General features: G+C 48.7%; 1 protein-coding gene across 6 annotated transcripts in view; it reads left to right on the forward strand.

Moving 5' to 3' along the window:
* Positions 1–22984, forward strand: part of ephb2b (eph receptor B2b) — a 111242-nt gene that overhangs the window by 46908 nt on the left and 41350 nt on the right. For all 6 annotated transcript variants that reach the window (XM_049022134.1, XM_049022136.1, XM_049022135.1 and 3 more), the window contains exon 3: positions 7150–7834. In XM_049022134.1, the coding sequence (XP_048878091.1) occupies positions 7150–7834 (685 nt within the window). The remainder of the gene's footprint in view (positions 1–7149; positions 7835–22984) is intronic.

Genomic DNA, 22984 nt, shown 5'->3' on the forward strand with positions numbered 1-22984 from the left:
GCTTCAGTGTGGCAATCCCTCTTCTTTGGGTACCCTGACAGCTCCGAGGCGCGGTGAATCCCAGAGAGGAAGCATGGGGGGGGGGGCGGCGACATGGGGGTGGCGCACGTGTGAAAATCATTACCTCCGCTGCGGCGAGGCATGAGCCTGTCAGCAGCCTCGCCGGGGTGCAAACTCCCCACTGTAATGGATGGCCCCCCCGGGGGGTGTGGGCGGTCTGACGGCTCGCGGCGTGTGGAGCTGGAGGGTCCCTGGTACACGACGGCGCGTGGCGTTTATCATTCGTTATGACATGTCAGCAATTAGCAGCAGGCAGATGCAGAGATTTCTCCATCAACGAGATCGTCCTCACAAAGTGTCCTCTAGCTGGATAAGAATGTACTTTTCTGTATCGCTACAGTTTACGATGGTGATTTTCAGACTAAAATTAAAATAGGAAATCAAAGCTTTTTTCCTGCTGTCGCTGAAGGCAAATTGGTTGGGCAGAACAATCTGCATATGAGTGCACATTGGGCTGAGCCGTGACCTGTGGTGCGGAGGGAGGGCCAACACCACGCCCCCTCCCTCGTTCTCGTAGACCCGCCCTGAAGGCAAGCCGGCGCTGTTTGTCATGTATTTCCAAACAGACAGCAGCAGCTAAGCACTGAGCCTCTCAGCGCCTCTAATGGGGGGAGGCGGGGGGGGGTCTTGTGTTTTGGGTCCAGCGCATCTGCATTCACGCTCCTGTGCAGCTCAGTGAATCATAGCACTGGAATGGGTGCAAGTGGCAGTTCACTGGGCCGTCCCAGATAGGCATTAACGGCCGTTAAGAGCAAGCCCCCCCCCACCCAGAGTGCCCCCCCCCCGTCCACGCAGAGGCACCTATTGGCGGGACGTGTGTCTCCACACCTCCGTCAGCCACGTTTGCCAGATGGCGCTGATGACACGGTTCTGCTCAACCCAACCCCCCTCCCCCCATAAAATCTGTCCAAGCCTGACATCAGACGGGGGAATCCCCCGGACACTATCAAGCGAGAGCGGCAGAAAAACAGATGGCCCCCGAAACGGGCGCGTCTGGCTACTCGCGGGGGCGTCTCGCGCCGTGCCGTGTTCGGTACTGTGGCGGCTTTGTAGAGGTGTTCGCTCCGTGTATGTGTGTGTGTGTGTGTGTGAGCTGGGGATTCCCGGTGTCACTGAGCGCTCTGCATGACACGTAACCCATACTGCCGCGGACACTTACACCTCGTCCCGATGCCACAACTGTGCAGACCTGCCTCTATTATAATATCATTTCTGGTTATATTAAACCAGAAATTGTTTCAGTTGAGGAATGCATGTGAAAATTTAGTTTGGAGACTAATATGTGCGTTAGATTAGTTTAGTGTTGCTTGACAAATAATTGCTTATCGAAGTAAGTCTGACAGTCACATATGCTTCAATTAAGTAGGTCTAATTTCGTGAAAAGCCTGCTATTGAGAAAGTTGTTTTTCTGCAGAGTAAGGGTATAAATGCCTGATCAGGGGATTTGAATCAGGTGATTGATTTGCTTAAGGCCCTAACTTTAACCATAAGTAACCAAACAAAATACTAGTCTTTTTGCATTTTTAGTTTTTTGATTGCTGTTAGAGATTTCTATAAAATTGAGTTTCCCCTTGTGGAGACCAAAATAACAGGTTTTTATAACATTGTGGGGACATTTCGTCTCCATGATGTAATGTAATGTATATATATATATATATATATTACATAGGCAGACAGACAGACAGACAGGCACACACACACACACACACACACACACCTCATGTTCTGTATGGCTGTTCTCCCCCCCCCCCACCCAGCCAAACTTTGTTACACTTGACAGGTTTCTCCCCATTATTGCTGAAGCTGGTCCTGGGCATCCTTTCAGCTTCTGAATTATTTACTCACCAGGGTGCATGAGTGGGGGAGGGGGGTTCTGTCAATCCTATATGTACTTTCTGCCCTCTTCTTCTGCTGCCTGACATAACCTGACTAGCTGTTCGTGGTCATCTGGAAGTTTCCATAGCTATCGCGCTGCTGGGATCCTCTGTCCGCAGATCAGCAGAACCGTCCAAAGGATATGTATGATACACCCCGACTTCATGACATCCAGGCGGGGGCGTGTATATACATCTTGAGGAGGGGTTGGATATGTCTCACCAAAAAGCGGGCATCTAAATATTGGGTGTCACGAAACAGGGATTTTGGTAGAAGGAGCATCACAGATCAGCGAGCCGCTGCTTGAGTGGTGAGAGCTTGACTTCGCTGGAGAAGCTTACGGCTTCTGTGGGCCCTTGTCTGCCGCCCCCTCAATCCCACCCTCAGTCTGTCGTTACACGAGGCCTTGGAGCTCTTTGGGACAGGAAAGCATTTCTTAGACCATAATAATTACTCTTACATAGTGAGATCTAATCTTACCGTATTCTGTACGTCACGTTATATCATTAAAGCTAATGTGAGTGAAAATGTATCGCGCTATTAGCACGCGGCTGCTATTAAATAAGCCAGCAGTGGTCTGACTCAGCAGAGGCCCAGTAATTCTAACTGACACCTGGACAGGCCCTCAGCCCAGTGAGCCTGGTCGCCGCTTTGAATGTCTCCATTATTGGCCTTTCTGACATTCCCTGAACCCTCTCAAAAAAGGTGGAGTCACGTGGGATTCGCCAATCCCGGGTGTGTGACCACACCCCCTCTATGCTAGCTAGCTTGATGGACCCAAAAGCTTCGCTCCTTAACCAAACGAGGAGCAGGAATTGGTGCCGGCCTCTCTCCAGACCCAAACAGCCCTTTGATTAGCAATGACACTTTTGGTGGCGTTTCGGTGGGTAACAATAGCACAGCGAAAGGGGAAATATGACAGCGCAGGTCAAAACGAGAACTGACACCTGCTGCAGACGCGAGTTCGGCTCACACCTGGCTGGGGGATTTTTGTCACATAGCTATTTCATTTCTTCTTTGTCCAGCAAACACTCTAGAGTGGTTGGGGGGGGGGAATTAAAGAGATTGCTGGGCCAAGAAAGGGTGAAATCTTTATATTTCCATTTTCACCCCGAAGACCTTAATTCCCTTAGTTCAACCAATCACCTCCTTCATACCTTAAATAAAGCACATGACTGTACCAAAGGTGATCTGACATGGGGGTGTGGAGGGAGAGAAAATGAAGACTCCTTTCCTAATTTCACACTTGCTGTTTGATCGCTCGCCTCCTCATCATGCTCCATTTGGTTCCCTCCATGACAGGAACAGGAGGAGGAATTATTACATGGTAAAACTCTGTTTCTAAACCCCTGTGGAGGTGGTGGGAAATGGGAGGGCCCTCACTCCCTGTCCCACCCTCTGCTTTGATTCTGGGGGAGAAGTGACACGGGTCAGTATCGATAGGCATGGCCGCCCAGCGCAGAGCCAGTTCTTGATGATTTCTGCGGGCCAGTTTATCCACAGCCGCCACATCTGTCTCTTCCTGGCGTCCTGCCAGGCTGCAAAGTGTGATTTATCTTAAATGTTTGTGGAGTCTTTAATGGCTATTTACCTACAAATCTCAACGCTGCTTCATCATTCGTTAAATATTTGCGCGTGTGCCCCACCCGTCCGCCGTGAGGGAGGTCCGCACAGCATTTATTTGTTTCTGCCATGGTGCGTGTCATCCGCGGCCACAGATGTAGTGACAGGAAGCAAAGCGTTTAGCGTTTAACGAGCCTGATAGCCGTGCGGTGGGTGCGGTGGGTGCGGTGAGTGTGGTGAGTGTGGTGAGTGTGGTGAGTGCGGTGAGTGCGGTGAGTGCGGTGGGTGCGGTGAGTGTGGTGAGTGTGGTGAGTGCGGTGAGTGTGGTGAGTGCGGAGGGTGCGGTGAGTGTGGTGAGTGCGGTGGGTGCGGTGAGTGCGGTGGGTGCGGTGAATGTGGTGGGTGCGGTGAGTGCGGTGGGTGCGGTGAGTGCGGTGAGTGCGGTGAGTGCGGTGGGTGCGGTGAGTGTGGTGGGTGCGGTGAGTGCGGTGAGTGTGGTGGGTGCGGTGGGTGCGGTGAGTGCGGTGGGTGCGGTGAGTGCGGTGAGTGCGGTGGGTGCGGTGGGTGCGGTGAGTGCGGTGAGTGCGGTGGGTGCGGTGAGTGTGGTGAGTGCTGTGGGTGCGGTGAGTGTGGTGGGTGCGGTGAGTGTGGTGAGTGCTGTGGGTGCGGTGAGTGTGGTGAGTGCTGTGGGTGCGGTGAGTGTGGTGAGTGCTGTGGGTGCGGTGAGTGTGGTGGGTGCGGTGAGTGCGGTGGGTGTGGTGAGTGCGGTGAGTGCGGTGGGTGCGGTGAGTGCGGTGAGTGTGGTGAGTGCGGTGAGTGTGGTGGGTGCGGTAGGTGCGGTGAGTGCGGTGAGTGTGGTGAGTGTGGTGGGTGCTGTGGGTGCGGTGAGTGTGGTGGGTGCGGTGGGTGCGGTGAGTGCGGTGAGTGCGGTGGGTGCGGTGGGTGCGGTGAGTGCGGTGAGTGCGGTGAGTGTGGTGGGTGCGGTAGGTGCGGTGAGTGCGGTGAGTGTGGTGGGTGCTGTGGGTGCGGTGAGTGTGGTGAGTGCTGTGGGTGCGGTGAGTGTGGTGAGTGCGGTGAGTGTGGTGAGTGCTGTGGGTGCGGTGAGTGTGGTGAGTGCGGTGAGTGTGGTGAGTGCGGTGAGTGCGGTGAGTGTGGTGGGTGCGGTAGGTGCGGTGAGTGCGGTGAGTGTGGTGAGTGTGGTGGGTGCTGTGGGTGCGGTGAGTGTGGTGAGTGCTGTGGGTGCGGTGAGTGTGGTGGGTGCGGTGAGTGCGGTGGGTGTGGTGGGTGCGGTGAGTGCGGTGGGTGCGGTGAGTGTGGTGAGTGCGGTGAGTGCGGTGAGTGTGGTGGGTGCGGTAGGTGCGGTGAGTGCGGTGAGTGCGGTGAGTGTGGTGGGTGCTGTGGGTGCGGTGAGTGTGGTGAGTGCTGTGGGTGCGGTGAGTGTGGTGAGTGCGGTGAGTGTGGTGAGTGTGGTGAGTGCTGTGGGTGCGGTGAGTGTGGTGAGTGCGGTGAGTGTGGTGGGTGCGGTGAGTGCGGTGGGTGCGGTGAGTGTGGTGGGTGCGGTGGGCCGGCGGCATGAATGGCATGAGAAAGAATGAGAAAGATGGGGTCTTAAACTCGGAGGGGGGACTGAGCCCTAAATCCTCATTAAGCAGTCACTAATTTGGGGAATTATATCAGCTGTGAAGTGAGGAGTAGACTTGTTTGGGGGGGTGGCTTGGGTAAATGGGCAGGGCTGGTGCCCCTGGGCAGAGGGGTCAGCGAGGCTGTAGAAGTCACACGTTAGAATTTCAGATTTTCACCAGTGAGGAGCATTGGGTTTGCCAGGGCCCCGGAATGTTCCAGAACACCTGCCTGGTCTCTCACAGTGATACAGGAGTGGAGCCTCTGATTGTATCATGTTTTTTTTTACTACACCCTACTTCCTTTGTCACTACAGAACTATTGCTATTGCAGATGAATCCTTATCATGTGTGTAACAGAAAACTGAAACAAGGCTCTGATTTCATTTTTAAATACAACATTATCAGTTGCAAATCTTTCCGACTCCTGATATTGATTTGACCCTTAAATCTTAACTCCAGCAAGCCATGATCGTTTTAATTATAAGACAGATTAAGAAGTTTACAGGATGTAATCCAGGGCTGGGTGGGGGCTTGGCTGGCTTCCCGAAGTGCCGCAATCCTCCAGCGAGCCACTTAGGACTTTGAGCATACGGCTGCTTGCATTAATCAGCGGTAATTACTGAACTTGATCGTGTTGTCAAGTAGGTTCAGTCATGATCCCAATTCATCCTTATGCTTCTGAATTATGTTAATGCGTCGATTCGTTTTTGTCGAAGGTGTATTTATAATACAAAAAGGCCCAGGAGCCCAGTTATTCATTAAAGGAACAATGTGGCTCCAGATGCAACTAATATCAGTTATTTTAAGGGACTAGTTGAATGGTTATTTGTTGCTGTATGTACTTCCATTTGAGGTAACAAAGCAGGTTAAAGTGAATTTAGTCAAAGTTAAAGTGAACTTTATTGTCATCCAAACTATATAGAAGTATACAGAGGGTCAGAACAAAAGGCACATAGAATTTGCATATATAAATCCCAGAAAAAAAACATTATAAAAATATAAACTCAAAAACATAAACCTAATAAAGCAGACAAGATGAAAATGTGCAAATGAATTACATGCAGTGTTTCGATGGTATGTGCAAGTATTACTGTTCAATATGACTTTTTTTATGGTTCTTCAGAAGACACCCCATAATAGGCATGTAGATCCAGGGGCATGTAGATGGTGATCGATTGTTCATTTGCATGAGGTTGGCATGAACAAGCAGATTGAGTGTGACCGTTCCCCCGAGAGCGGTTCTGCGAACCGTGGGGCTGAGATCGGTGTGACGGTGTGACGATCATGCCAGCCGGCCTTAGAGGGTTTTGACGGATTGTGGAAACACAACGCATGATCTTTTGGTGTGGAGGTAATGCAATCGGAGCCAAGTTGTCTCTGCCGACACACTGCAGATGCCAGCGCAGCGGCGACCGAGAGAGAGAACGCTTCCGGATATTACTGAAACACACGGAAGCGGGAGGTGGTGAGGTTCCTGCACTGTACTTAGGGTGCTCAAGATTTCAGGCCAATGCCTGAAATGCCGGGTGATGAACAGGGAGCAGAACAGAGGGGTGGCGAAGGTGTGCTGGGGATGAGATTCAGGCCACCTGAGACCAGGAACCAAGCGGGACTCATTTTCAGCCCAGGATTTTGTCTTTGATCTGGCGAATTTTGATGAATGATGCCACACTTCAAGTGTTATCATCCCGATAACTTTGCAATGGACATTTCAAGGAGAAAATAAATAATAAATAGCATATTGAACTGTTGAAGCAGTCAGACCAGGGTTTCCACTCCGCCTGGTCTCATTCTAACATCCATCATTTGAGGAACCTCTGCCCAATTGGACCTCTGTTCCTTTAGCTTTTATAAATTAATTGTATTTATTTATGTGACTCAGGATTTTGATACTATGTTTTAACCATATGACATATGGAATTATTTTGTATCTAATGAAGCAGGTTGGGGAGAAAAGGGTCAGAGGTCACCTGCCGACGGTCGGGATGAGTGTGTGCATCACTGAAGGCTTGTGTCTTTGCCCCCGCAGTGGGAGGAGGTGAGTGGCTACGACGAGAACATGAACACCATCCGCACCTACCAGGTGTGCAACGTCTTCAGCAGCAACCAGAACAACTGGGTGCGCACTAAGTACATCCGGCGGCGTGGAGCGCTCCGCGTCCACGTGGAGATGAAATTCTCCGTGCGAGACTGCAGCAGCATCCCCAATGTGCCGGGATCCTGCAAGGAGACCTTCAACCTCTACTACTATGAGTCTGACTCGGACACAGCCACCAAGACCTCCCCCCCTTGGATGGAGAACCCCTGGATCAAGGTGGACACCATCGCGGCCGATGAGAGCTTTTCGCAGGTGGATCTGGGTGTTCGCATGATGAAGATCAACACGGAGGTGCGCAGTTTCGGCCAACTGTCCCGCCAAGGATTCTATCTGGCCTTCCAAGACTACGGCGGCTGCATGTCGCTTATTGGCGTCCGCGTCTTTTACCGCAAGTGCCCCCGCGTCATCCAGAATGGCGCCATCTTCCAGGAGACCCTGACCGGGGCAGAGAGCACTTCGCTGGTGGTGGCGTGGGGAGTGTGTATCCCCAATAGCGAAGAGGTGGACGTCCCCATAAAACTCTACTGCAATGGCGATGGGGAGTGGATGGTCCCTATCGGGCGCTGCATTTGCAAGGCCGGTCACGAGGCATCTGAGAACAAGACGATCTGCAGAGGTGAGGCTGTGGGGGTCCTTCCTGTCCTTTCTGTCCCGGGGGGGTCCACTTTTCCATCTAGACCGGCTACAGCCAACTGTTGATATGTCAGACGCCCCTTAGGCTCATAGGGAACAGTGCCACACCATGCATGGTCTCTGGCAGCACAACTTCTTCTCCTTGATGACCAACAATGTCTGAAACGCCTCTGGTCCTTCGCCGCCTCATTTGTTGTTAGTGTCCCGTGACCGGTTAACGTCTTCCTCCCTCCCTTCCTCGAAGCCCGTAAGTCTTCGGCAGCTGCAGGGCTCCTCGATGGAAGTGGCCGCACCATTAGTTTGAGTAATGGGATCAAAAGGTGTCATTTATCGCCCTGGCAACTCTCCCCGAAACTCTTTCGGGGTGCAACCAATGGGCTTTCTGTGCCGCATGCGACTCGGAAAAGTTCCAGTGACGAGTCTCTGTGGTCATTTCACTTCTGTCACGGCCCCCCCCCCTGTCCTGTGTGGGGGCCGGATCAACACACACAAACACACAGACACACACATGGAGTGGCACGGCACATGAGGAAATGTATATGAGTCAGGATTAATTCCCTTCACCAGGGAAAGGAACTCCTGGATTTTGTTCCTCAGTCATTTGCCGGCTGTGAGCCTTTTTCCCGTTACAAGGTGGTCATTTCCCACATTCTGCTCAGTGTAACAAATGTAATTTCACCCGTCCTTCCATCCCTGGCTTGAAAGGACCATGCTTTCTTTATTGAGGGCATCCAGTAATGTTATGTAAGGTAATTCCCACATGAGAAATTATATATCAGTGAAAAACCCGCCGGTCGGGGAATGTAATTTCGTATCCTTATTCTATTATTTATTTAATCAGCCTGTCGTGATGAATGGGTTTCCTATTCTGCTCTAAGTTTTAACCTTTTGTCTTCAAATTGTCTTGAGTCGTTTTTGATAGCAGGTACTTTGCAGGTGAATCAAGAATCTGTTTTAGATTTGAAAACAAAATTATTACCTGTAAAAACATAGTGCTGCTTAGTGGTTGAACTCAAAGGGAGAGGGTAAGATTTTTTTCTCCAGGGTACCATAGCTGGACTCTCTGATCCTGGAGTTGGGATCCTGGATTTTGTGTTTCTCTGTCGACATAAAACTTGCATCCCAGTTCTCTGAGTTTCTGCCTGCTACTGATTTGACATAAACTGAAATGGTGCTTCAGTGGATATTAAGATGACATTGTTTCTTCAATGGGTAGTGGAGCTTGAACCATATGGCTGTTGTGGGGTCTCATGAGCTGATTGACACCATTCAGCATTAGAATTACTGTAACTTGCATAGATCTCTCACATTACTCTAACTAGAATAGGTCTGTTGCATTTCTATATCCTACATTGATCTGTCATCTCATTGTAACTTGTGCTGATGTCATATCATTGTAACCTGTGCAGATTTCTCACTTCACCTCATCCTGCATAGATCTGTCACATTTCTGAACCCTGCATGGATCTGTCACATTGCCTGTAACCTGTATAGATCTGTCACCTTACTGTAACCAGAAAAGATATGTTGCTTTTCTGTAACCTACATTGATCTGTCACATTACTGCAAGAAGCATAGATCTGTCACATTTCTGTAACCTGCATAGATCTGTCGCATTTCTGTAAAATGCATAGATGTGACACATTTCTGTAACCTGCATAGATCTGTCACATTTCTGTAACCTGCATAGATCTGCTATCCTGGGAAGCAGCTTTCGTGGTGCTGTGGCCCTGGGCTGGGGATGCTTCACAACATGCCTCTTCACACTGACATTGAAGGAGAACGGCCGAGGCAGGAACACTTCCTGTTATTTATTCGAGTCTCTGTCACAAATTTAACAAAACCTGCAAGAAACTCGCAAGAAGAAAAGCAAACGCTGCTGGGATGAATCAGGACTTGGGTTTCAGAATGTCAGGCTCTCTGGGGGGTGGGTGTGGGGGGTGGGTGCATGTGAGGCTCCGCGTCATATTTCAGAACCTCTCCATCCCCCGCAGCGTGGCGGAATGCAGAATGTTAACGAGGGGACTGTCCACGTGCCTCCCCCCCCCCCCCCAGCACGCACACATACACACACACACCCCCAAGTGATCTGTTTTTCAGACAGTAATATATCTGTAATAATCATGGATGCAGAGAAGAAACTCGTTAAACCCATCAATAAATAAATAAATGAATGAATGAAGCAGGAGAGGAATTAAATGGTTATTATGGGCTGTGTTTCCTGCACATATGCCGCATGCATGGAGAGCAGAACTCAGACACCCCAAACCCCCCCCACCCCACCCCACCCCTGCTGGATTTGTTGGCAGTGTAAGCCGATACGGCCATGTGGGACATGATCTCGCGGTAGCCTGCAGTCACCACCTTTTACGCACCCACGACTCCCCACTATGGTGTGTCGATTCAGGAAGAATCAGCTGCGTTACTTATGACCGGAGTGACACCGTGGTAAGGAGGGGGGCGTCGTTGGCTGGTGTGGATGGTTTGGGGTGAGGGTCCCCGAGACAAGTGTGCTGTCAAAACAGGAAGATAAATAACCACAGACCGAAGTTATACTGTTTGAGCAGCTTGTAATTACGCTCAAATCACTTAAAGCCTCCCTGGGCTTTTCTTTGCGGAAATAATTACAAGCCAATGTGAAACCTGTCAAAATATTTGACAATATCCAGGAACATTTATGTTTCTTTTTCCCCCTGATCATTTTACTTACCGGGTTTGATTTCCATTATTGGAAGCACTTAAGGAGATTTTAGTCATCTTGCAAGTAGACATGATCATGCGAAGACCAGCCGAACAGAAAGATGAAGGCCACATGTTGCTATGAAATGATGACGTTCATTTCTGGAACATGCATCTGCATCGCGTCCGTTGGTAAAATGTTAAACATTATGTACCAGGGACTGTTTTGTTACTTTCGTCACCTCAGCTGGGTCTTCATGCGAGTCTCTCCAGCCTGTGTGCTTTTTAGTAATTTGCGTTTTTTTAAGGCTTCCTATACTCATTCAATGGCAGCCAATTATGGTGCACGGAACGTTACACGGAACATCGCTTAGCCGAGCCCAGTCGGTCATGTGACCTGGTGCCTGTAATTTTATCATCCGTCTTGTTTTCTTAGAAAACCTCCTGGCAGCTGGGTTGAAGATTCCCGCTGTCTCGTAAAGGGCTACAGTAGATAAGGGCAGGACAGAGGACGACTGCAGCTTGGATATCGTCTGACAACAAGCTGGAAAAGAAGCCACCAGTGTTCAGTCGGTAGCGAGAACACATCATAGTTACACAGCCCTCTTAAAGGAGCCCTCTGGTCCGGGGGCTTTGGTCCTGCCATAGAGTTATCCATGTGGTTTCTGGGGATATACAGTCAATGCCTGTGACAAGAACAGGGATGTTTCTATGTGTAGCTGGGTACCATGAAAAGAGGCTGGTCTGTGGACTTGGGAAGTGTGGTGATGTCACCTGGCTTTGTGTGGGGTGGGGATTTCCCTGCAAATTGCCTAGGGGTGAGAGTAAGAGAGGGGGTGGGCAGTGAAAGTGGGCTTCCCTCACATCTCATTAATTCAGCATCAGAAACCTGTGTATATAGAACTGGAAGATTCAACCCAGTGAATAACCACCTCTCAGCAGCAGGGCAGTGGCGCCCCCTGTCCCCCCACCCACATGCCCTCCCTGGCACGCACGCTTTCCAGGACATTCCGTTCAGGCTGAGCCAGGGCATGAAGCCCGGTACCCTTGCATCTGTGGAGAGGAGATTAAGGAACCGCCGTAGACCACCCGCGCCAAGTCAGATGTAGACGTACCAGGTCAGTATTGCAGGGCCGTTTCTGTGATTGCCTTGAAAGAAGGAGGGGGGGGGGGTGTAGCCAGGAGGTAATTAGCAGGGGTTTCTCTCAGAGGCCAACTGACAGAAGCAAAATCACTCACTCCATTTGGTCTGGAGATGTTTAAGGCTGGAAATCGAAGGGGCTCCGAGGTGTCTGCTGCAGTCACGGATGGTGCGGCTGTTTGTGCCGCCCGGCTTCCTCGCCTTCGTCCTCATTACTCACCTAGCAACAAGCTTGCGGGAGATTTCCACTCGAGCAAGAAAGACCCTCCTCCCCAAAAATGGAAACTGATTCCCGTCAGGGGAGACGCCATTCTTTGTAACTCTAAACGAAAAGAGAACTCGCACCAAAGCCAACTGATTGAAATTTGCCGTCATTTTTTTATATTTGTGGGCTTTTATTGGGAGGACAAAAATGGCTCTTCGGTGATACGGAATGAAAGGGTGTTTTAAATAAGTAGAAGCTTTCAGGAAAGCACGCAAATTCGAATCTACGTTTTGTGCTCATAATAACAGCTCAGCCGTCCAGCAATTTGAAAGCAAATGTTAGTGGTGGGGCTCGGCTGCATTCAGGACGTGGGTGCTGTTCCGTCTGCAAGCGAACATTGCAACCTTTTTGTTTAGTGTTACTTTGAACAGCAAAAAAACAAAATTCAAACAAAAATGTGGGGAGTTTGGATAACACTATGAAGATTATTCCTAAATTACTTTTGAGTGATTCATCTGAAGCAAAAGCTATTTCCAAAAAGACATTTCGTTGACTGCAACTTCTCTACAGGGTCTTGTCGTTGTGCTTGCCCAAACCTCCGCCCTCAGATCTGATTGGCTGCTGCTGGGCAGGGGGGTGGGGTTTGCAGCCCCCAGGGCAGCTTCTCTTGGCATGTGGATCTGTGGTATCGTTGCGAGCTGAACCTTCAAGGCTTGTCTGTCACCACTTGTGAAAACAAGGAAAGGAGAAAACAAGCCGCCCAAGCAGAGAGCTCTGGCATACGATTGGTCGCTGAGCCAAAGCATTATCACATGGAAAGACTTCCATGCTAATTTAACCATACTGCTGCATCAGCATCGAAGGCGGTTCTAACCCGTTCCGCTAAGATCAGCTTGACGTTGCTGGGCGGGGGTAGGGGCAGAGGGTGGTGAGAAGAGGGTTTATGATTCTGTCAACGCTCGACAGCAGGTCTTATCTGTAGGATACTGGAGCCCAATCTTTCCATCACTTTCTGAGTGCTAATACATTTATTATCCAAAGTGACCTTGCCTAACCCTAACCCTAACCCTAACCCTTTTTACCATTCGTACTGGGTCATGGGTAAAACAGCAGGTCCTCCTTGGACATGATCCGGCTCCACCCGTGCACACTGTGGGCCTGATTACAGGGAGTCGCATTCCTGGGTTCTTTTGGGAGGGGGATGCCAGGCAGTACGTGAATCTGGAAGATGGCCCATTTTACAGCTACCAGGCAACTAGGCATGCGTTACCAGCACCTGTCATGGGCCAATTATTTCTGAAGGAACACTAATGGCTATTGTGTGTTTTTCTTTGTACTTTTTAAATACAATAAATAAATAACCATTTTGTTACTCATATTTAATTGATATAGGTTTATTTGCTGTGTTCTGCTGAGCCTAAAATTTTCGTTTTTTCACGCGGTTTCGCAATTGGGTATTTCCCCAAGGCTGTTCTGCTGAGCCTTTGCCATCTGTTGAACCTGCTCACATCATTTGTCTGAATATCAGAGTACCGGTTTGTTGTCATGACGTTCCGGTAAGCGGCCACGTGAAGCCCGAGCCGCCACCGGGCTCTCAGCAGCCCCCCCGCATTCCCGGCTGGCCCCATCTCCACTTACCACTGGGTGCAAACAGTCGGCGGTGAAAGATTAGCCTGCTGCATCATGCTGCTGGCCCCCAGGCGCCGGTAATCGCGGCTCGGCTTGGAATGGAGAGCCATTCCGGGGGCAGACGCCATTGTAATTTGTCACGGAAAAAGACGTTTGCGGGTGAAAAATAAATAAACGTTTTTCAGTGCTGGGGAACGGCCCCTGGAATGGGCGGCTTCCTGCTGAGCCCCTGGGGAGGCACGTGACATGGGTTGTTTCATATTCGTGGCTGTCACTGAGAATCCAGCTATGATGTGTGGTTTTGCCATCGGCTGCAGTGGGCTGGGGGGAGGGGGGAGGGGGGGGGGGGGTAGGAGATGTCCTGGCAAAGTGCACTAAGGCCATGAGTTCGACCTCTTACGTTGTTTGCCACCCTGCAAGTCAAAATAGGATTCTCCACAACACACACCCAGCAATATGCCATCCCATCTCCCCCCCAGGGGGAGTGTTTGTACTGGATTTTCACCAATCTGGGGGGGGGGGGCACCTTCCCTTTGCTCATCGCTGAGGATGGGAATTCCCATGATGCATTTCAAGGCCACACCCACTTCCTAACCTACTTTTTCCACCTAATATAAACTCAAAATCCCTTATATAAAATCATCTATAAATACCTGCTCAAAATCAATAACTGGTGGCTCTGTAGTTCTGCAGTTATATGTGAAGGTCAAAGGTTGAGTTTTGAATTGACCCTGCTCACCTGAATTTCTTGGAATAGGCTAGATTACACCCTATGGTGGACAGGTGGTCCTTATTATAGACCTGGGAATCACAGATATGTCTGCTGTTAATCATTGGCTACACACAGACCATTTCAAGGTTAAGGATTATACCTTGCAAAACAATGTGTACTGATTATTTTTGTTCCCAGATTATGTGGCCATGGTTTCTGAGTGAAGAGGAGAGAAAATAATTCTTCACTGTTCATGATGACAGATAGACATGTCTGGCTTGTCCTGGAGACAGTTGACATTCGGACACCGCTGGAATATGAAATCAGGACTGCGATGGCCAAAAGATCGTCCTTGTGATCTTTCTTCTTCGGTTTTATTTATTTATTTGTTCAAGTGCATGAAAGGAAGGAGAGTGAGTGTGGAGAAGGACAGGAGTTCAGTGTGGTGTTACTGCAAAGAGAGTGTGACCAGCTGCTTCTGTTCAGATAACACAAGGGTCACTGTCAAACTGCATTTCAGTTGCCTGATTTGTTGCCCACTGCAAACTTAGACATTCAGGCCATGGTCCGAGTTCTTGTGTTGTTGGCCCACAGACCAAAACGGTCTCCAATGTTCATCTGTCATAATTGCATGTTGTCCCAACTGGTCGTCTTGGGAAGTATAGTCTGGATCGATAGACATGCAGTGATGACTTTCTGCTGGTCGTCTAAGGGAGTATAGTCAACTTCGCTAGACAGGCAGTGAAGACTTTCTGCTGGCCATCTTAGGGAGTATAGTCAACATCGATAGACAGGAAGTGAAGACTTTCTGCTGGCCGTCTCAGGGAGTATGGTTTGCATTGGTAGACGAGTGGAGACTGGTTTCCACTGGCCATTTCAGGGAGTATAATTTGCCTCAGCAGACAGATGGAAATGGGTTTCCACAGGAGAAGAACAGTAACCATAAGATGACAAGTGACTGTGAACTGCAGGCACTTAGGTGTGAAACGGTATACACTTGTCAGCCTCCGACAAGAAGATTAAGGCCTCTCTTGTATCACAGACACATACTTCTAAGGATTACCGCTTGTTGGCTTTGTCAGATTACTGCCGTGATCCCCTGCACTAAGGTTTGAGGTTTTCTCCTCATTTCCCCATCTATTCAATCACTGCACCCCTCCCTCCCCATGGTAACAACAGCTTCATTTGGCACAAAGTCTGCCAAGATGCCCTTCGAAAGTCCTTCAGAAGTTCTTCACACTTATCTGTAGAGAGGCACTCCTCTCCTACTTCCGTTGAACGCTAGGAAGAATCCACTCCCGGTGGAGGACAGATATTTCGAGAGGCATTTCCAGAGTCTGGTGCATAAATTAAAACCGTGGTTCTTGGCGTATCCCCTTTAGGCTTTGGTGCCACTAACCTCTTGACTTGGTAATTCTGAAGTATACTTTGTAAATGTAAAACAGCAAGTCGAATCTCAGGACATGTACGGAAAACCTTGGAGTTGCATGTTTTTCCAGTGTGTCACATCTCAGGACATGAACTGAAAACCTGAGGATTATGACCCCATGTCCGTACCTGCTGGACCGGAAAGGAGAAGCTGCCAAACCCTGGAGGCGACCGCTCTCCACGTTTTGCCTTTTCAGCCAATGCGCTGTATTGTATCACCCTGGATTAAAAGCACATCCATAGTCATTGTTCCCACAGCTTAGTCTGAGCTCAAGAAATGCCTGTTTTCAAGTCAAGTCAAGAGTTCTATTTGTCACATGTGCAGAGCAGAGCTAAGAAGGCAGGTTTAGTCAATGTTCACACCACATGGGCTGAAGGAGGATTTAACCTGTCTTCAGTAGTTCTGTGATACACAGATAGTCCTCTGCTTTTCCGTTGCCTTCTGTCTGTCCTGTTAGGATGCTATACTGTCCTGACATTGATGGAATGCCAGTCCATTGTCATGGGGCACAAACTTTCACACTCGATCACACACTGAAGTCACCAGTCCATATACTACTTATGTTTGGATTAGGGGAACTGATGCAGGGAGTCAAACCCACAACCTCAGAAGTGTGAAGCTCCATTACTACTCACCGCGTCCACCAATACGCTTTAAGCTTGACATAAGAAGCACCTAATGGTGGTGGGTTTTGTGGAAATACTGCAGCTGTTTCTGAACTGGGGGCCAGCGTCAGTCTGACGTGGATCTTGTGTGGCTGTACTCTCTCATTGGTTTCGTGTAGCCAGTTAGATTGCTGCGATGCCTTTTTATCCCATTTGCCAATTTATTCCCCAAATCCCGGCAAGCTGTACAGTGCAAACAGATGCTCAGTGTACTAGGAGTGAAGAGGAGTGGAAAAAAACAGGTGAGCGGATGAACTATGTAACACACTTGTCCATCAGACCCCCACAGATGTAGGCATGTCATTGGCCTTGAGCTACTCACATGTCAGTGCTGTAGTGCAGTACTTTATGGCCATATTGGAGCAATCTGTTAATGGGGATTTCATGGGGTAATTTCACAACTGCTCCAGTGCCAGCAGAGTCTAGGTACCGGCACTGTTAGTGTCATCTGTTTATTATTATTCTTCTTATTATTGTCATTATTATTAACGCAATTGCTTCTGTTGTTGCTAGGTGAGAGACAATTTGGTTTAAAGCCTGGCTTTGTCTAGCTATAAACATCATGCTAAAATCTTTTTGATTTTTTTTAGGGGAGTGGACTAAATTCTTTGCCTCTTATTGAGAGGCTTGCAGATTTTACACAACTGGCCATGACATTATGACCCTCCCCCAAAGCAGTTAAACCCAACCCGGGACTCGGCGATTGACTGCGAGTCCTTTTGGCTTCCCAGATGACCCGTGCCACCTGCTGCACTGTAGTAATGGTGGATGGGGGGCAGGGAAGGGAATTTGTCCATGTTTCAGTGATGGCCCTCCCCCCTTACCCTTTCTGTCCCCGGCAATCATGGCATAATGTCCCATTTTCCCCCCTCCCTCCACAAAAGCAGACCAGTGGGCACACTGTCTGTAGCTCCACACTAGTTATGAGAACCCAGGAGTAACCACTCTCATTGAGATTGGCCGGCCTTTGTGTTGCTGCTCAAGAGATATGGAAGCCTTTGACAAATGTATTTTCTGAACACTGACCCTCACGGTTTATGATGACATACAGGTATGCTTCTCCCAGTTTCCAAAGGCCATCTGCAAAACTGAAGTGCCCGTTTAGAGCTTGTTCCCACAACCCCCCCCCTCATCTCCACCCCACTCACCATGTCTATTACCAGATGCTGTTTTTTCTGTCTTTAAACTCCAGATATAAAATGATACATCGAGGAATCTGTGAAATGTCAGAGGGGTTCAGAATGGTGGCTGAGGTTTCTAAATATATGCGTGACATTGACGTTGAGTGGAACGTCTCATGGTTCGCCGCGTTGTGGGATTCGGCTATGCACCACGTGGGAATCAACCTTTAGCGAGATCCTTTAAGGAGACACCGGCGCCTAAATTAATCGTTGGCCCCCATTCAATACATGGGCAATGCCGTTCCATCTCTGTGCAGCCTTGAGAGCCTTTGTACTGTGACCTTGTTTCCAAATATAGAGCCTTCATGTATTGATTTGACTCCTTGAAGACACGCTTTACATACGGTGACCTATTTTGCCTATTTGCACCCGACACGCAACGGTAATCAGAAGGATTTCTCCTAATTATGTGTCAACGTCTCTGGGCAACATTCTATCACTTGTAGGTTGCCTATTTAATAATGTACATGTGCAGAATTCATAACAAAAGAGAGAGACGGTCGAGAAATAATGTCAAAAATATAAGAAAATGTAATATTAAATGCATAACATATCTTTGAAGCTCATATGCTTGAATATTTTTATCTGGTGAAATAAATGAATATTTGCCCAGGAAAACACCATTTAACATTAGAATATATGCAAATGAACAATAACACAATAAAAAAATAGCAAGAATATCTTTGGTTCTCCAAAAAGTTACTGATAACTTGCTGGATGGCTAGATGAACACCGCTTCTGTTGCCAAACCTCTCCTCAGGGGCACCTCAGCCATTCCATGTATTTCTTACATTTTACCACTTGCTTACATTTTACTTCATTAGTTCAATGACTTGCTGAGGTATTGATTAGGCAAACATGATATGCTAGTGGTTGAGTCAACAAATACTTGGATATATTGGATAGTTACTGTAAATACTACTATGACTTTAGGAGAGGTTTTGAAATGTCTAAGCTGATGTACTTTGCCACACATAATATCTTAGGTTTATTTCAAAGTGACGATCATTTAAATATAATTTTCTTTGACTTTTGCACAATACTATATGTCTGTTTTCATCCTATTTTTTATTGTTGTTGGGCTAAACAGCGTTGGCAGGAAATGATGTCACGTGAGCGTGGCAGCTCTCACTCCTCATTGGCTGGTACGGTGACCTACCTGCAAATGCAGGACCACATTTTCGAATTATGTGTGTGAGGCACCAGTATCAGAGATATCCGTGGTGCTGGAGATTAGAACTTCAGGCCAGGTGCCAGTGCTCTGGGTGTCAGGGGGCTGCCAAGCTAATGTGTCCCAGGAGCGGACTGGTTTTCCCAGCCTGCAGAGCTTCTAAAATGGCCTGGCTCACATTCTGGATGCGAGGCCCTGGTGGTCGGAACGGTGCTGACAGGATGACAGAATTTTCTGCAAGCTCACTGCGGCTCGCTGACATAGACAGGAAGTCACATCCCATCGCATGAAGACGCGTGGAGCTACACCAGGTACCTGAAAACCCAGCTGGACGGCTGCGGGCGTGACGCACTCAGCCCGTGACGTAAAGCTATCGTTGTAAATGTCGTCACGTCAACAGAAAAGCATTTGCTTCAGCAATGCTGCTCCGATTCCCGCCACATCTGAAATCCAGGAGGGGAACTTCTCCGCTTTCCTTGAATCAAATTCCAGCATGCTAACTCGCTGCGCCACTGTGCAAGAGCCCATGAAATCAAGAAAGTTGTGAGTGACTCTTGGCTCAAAATTTTCCCCCGACTTCAGAGAAATCCCTTAGTCCCAGTTTCTCGAAAATTACCCATGAGTGTACTTTCCCCTCCAGTTCCTCACCCCCGGTCGTCCCAGCCCACTACATCTATCTCCTTACCCCCCTCCCAGCCCACCTTCAGATAATCCCACCGTCTCCAGGAAACAGGGACTAATCCATGAGTCTCCCCACGCAGCCACCCTGTGGCGACGGTCGCTCCGAGGTTTGTTTTACACGTCAGCTGGATCAAACAACTATCCACGGCACCTGGGGTGGGATCCTGGTAACTGAATCAGTATTGAGGTAACTATGTGCTGAGCATCTCCACATGTTAGCAGAGCCACTCAGTTCTTCGTCTCTGGGCCCCCGATGAAGCTCTTTTTTATATAAACACTCAGAGGTTTCTGTTTCAGGCGTTTACCTTTGTTATGGCTACCAGGACAGTCTGTGCTACTATCATTTGTTATGAAAACGTATACATTTCTCCTGCAGCCTTTGTGTTGACTCAAAGTCCAGACTTTCCGCTGTCATTAGATGGGGGTACTGACAGTAGTATCTCTAATCTGCTGCGCTGGAACCTCTTGCCACCTAGAGGCTGGAACAGTTTATAAGAACTAAAGATACCTTCCCCCACCCGTCAGTGGTGGAGAAGGTAGGCTTCTCTGCCTTCCAGATCTTCTACCCAGCCTTCCAAACCTCCATAGCATGACAGATTTGAAATACTAAAAAATATAAACACAAGCGTGACATATTTCTTAAACCGACCATGGTAGGAGTTGGCTTTGTAGATGGCGAAGCGTGTATTTGCATTGGGATGTTTAGCTGAAGATCTTAACCAGCTCTATTGTGCTGTTTCTTACTGTGGGGTCATTATAATGCTCACGATCGCAGTGAGTGATTATGCGTGGATTCAGTTGTACAAATTCTAAGGAGACTTGGAAAAAAACTGAATGTTTTCATTCAGGAGATGCAGCACCATCTAGTAACGTCTGGTTCCTGTTTCGTCGGAGAGCTCCTCTGGTTCCTTGAGTGCGCAGCCTTGAGTGGGGGGTTGGGGGTGCAGCTTTAGACGCTGTAGACACTGGGGGTCATATGGTGACCTGAGGTTTCCTTGGAGACCCTTAAATTCACTGCTAAGTACCGTCTGAATCGATGTCTCAGCTCAAACTCATAGCTGGGAGTAAAATAATCCTTGTGGTGTCGGTGGTATCTGGACGTGGCCAGACCACTGCATGGTTGGACTCACCACTGGTGTCTGGAGGACTGCAGTGGGCTTTAAACCTGGATGAGGATGAAGCCTTGTGGTAAAGCACAGACAATACACTGTGCATTTAATAACAATATGATAGTAATCCAGCTGTTTAATCTAATCTCTGAGTTCAGATGGGTCACTTATAGCTAAATAAATGCATCACAAAGGCAGACGGCATATCGTCAGTCAACTGATTATCTTGTTAGGGAAACAAAAAAAACAAAAGATTATAATGATCAAGCCAAGAGCAATGACACCTAAACTGAAACCGCTAAGTGGCATCGTTTACTGTCCTTTTTGGCATAAACAAAGCGAGTAAACAATCCGTCTGGGTCTGCAGAGGTGTCGGAATACGTGACAAGTCGATGTGAAGGTGTGTTTGCATGTGTGGTTGTGTGTGTGTGTGCGCTCGTGTGTTGGAGTAGGGGCAGCAATTTACTGCCTGGGGATCTTTTAAAGGAGTTTCCATGGCAACGGGGGCCTTGTGTACCCTCCCCCCCCCCCCCCCCCTACCCCACACTTGCCGCATGTCGAAACCTTCTTATAGTACAAGCAGAGAGATTCATTTTGCTGACCCCCCCCCCCCCCCCCCCTTCGGGCCCCCCCGTCTTAACAGGCAGCATTGATTGGGACAAATTAAAGGCAACAAAAGGCAGAGGCACTTTTCTGTATCTGGGTTAAGGGGACAGTAGCTGAAAGAAGATGTTTGGGGGGGTGGGGGGTGGTAAACAACCACAGGCGTTTTGAAGAGGCAGCGCTGTATGGTTCAGTGGTTTAAAGGCCAGTTGACTGATGCTGTCACCCACAGGTGAAACCAGCAATGCAAACAACCGGGAGGGGGGGGGGGGGGGCTGCTGAACTGGGTGGGTGTCTTGAATGCCGACCCCATATCTCCAACCAGCACGAGCATCATTCCTGCAGCTCTGGAACTACTTTAAGGCTGAACACGTGTCTGTAATTCATGCCGTTTATTTAATGTCAAGTCTATATTTCAAACTGATTTATTTGCTATGACAGTCCTTATTTTTCCCAGGGTTTAAGACGTAAATCTTTGGAGTTTGGCTTTCTTTTAGACGCATATAACAAATTAAAAAGGCCACACCTCTGCCTTATGCGGTGTGAGAGGTTACAGTGAACAGTGCAGCTTGCGTGGTTAGCTGGACCTTCGACAAATCCGAAGTCGTAAATTATTATTTTTTTAGATATAAATATCCCCCCCGACTTAACTGTGGAGCATCAGACTCCTTCCTGGATTAGCCTAACTGCTTGTATAGAGAGAAAGGTTAAGATAGCTCTGCAGAGTAAAAGCCAAACAGTTTAAATAAAATATCTACAGCATCTACCAGAGAGTTTGTCATAAATTACAGGCGGGAATATATTGTTTGTTTTAAGACTCCACAGAACGGCATGAAAAAAACAGTCTTGGTGAAACATTTGCTAAGCCTAAGAGGCTAACGTTTGTTAACAGGCTTGAGGTTTTGATCCAAGGGGCTGTTTTCGTCAGGAAGTTTCCCAGCGCAGACGCACTCGCTCACGCATGATTTCCATGTGAGGCGACAGCGACGGCAGCAGCTGTCACCGTGTCGCTAATGGTTAGGATCCCTTTTGGATGGAATTGATTTAATTTCTGCTAAATTTACACCGGGGACACAGGGGCAGAGCCCCACCAATGCGATACCCTCACAGGGACTTGGCGGAGTTTGCGGAGCAGGGAAGAGTGGGGGTGGAGGTGAGATGGAGGCAGGATTGGGCACAGCTGCCCCCACTATACTAACCCTATTAGCGCCTCGTCTTTCCTTGTCATGTAGCGCCCTCACGGTCTTGGGGAAAATCGCATTCTTTAAAGACAGTCGCCTCACGCCACACGATTTGGTCCAATGTAAAACGCTGGTAAGCAGTGGTTGGTCCTGAAACCATCACCATTGCTCACTAGTGGGTTTATGTCATGGGACAGCTTGTGTTTATGGAAAAGTGATATTCTTCTGGCACAAGTGCAGGCCTGGCATGATGTCACTTTGATAAAATAAAGTGTTAATAGGACTGACCACTAAACCGATGCCAACCATGCTTCCGAACCATTGACCATTTCCAAGGAAACGCCTCTTTAAGCAAAGAGTCCTTGTGGAATGCAGGCCATGAACAGCCAACTGTTTGACCTGACTGGACCCAGCCCTTAAACAAGCTCTATTTCAAGAACAAGCCGCACCGTCCCTGAGCTGGTGCCGAGGGCATCTGCGTACCCCCACGAACGAAGAAGGGAAAAGAATACATCCCATAATGTACACTGTGAATCAGGGGTCTGCCAAAGCCCAGCTGTGCCCTGACAGGCAGCCCGCTTTGTGCCGTAAATCCTGCGGGCATCAGCGTTCTCGTAGAGCACAATTGATCATTAACCCCGAACCATTATGATTAAAAGGGAGCAGATTTTGTACACATGCCTGTTGGGTGTCACCTTAGTGGCCAATCGATTGTATGTGTCTCTGCAGGAGCAAATAGAAGCGTGA

Source organism: Brienomyrus brachyistius, chromosome 8 (assembly GCF_023856365.1).
Source record: "Brienomyrus brachyistius isolate T26 chromosome 8, BBRACH_0.4, whole genome shotgun sequence".
Classification (NCBI taxonomy): Eukaryota; Metazoa; Chordata; class Actinopteri; order Osteoglossiformes; family Mormyridae; genus Brienomyrus; species Brienomyrus brachyistius.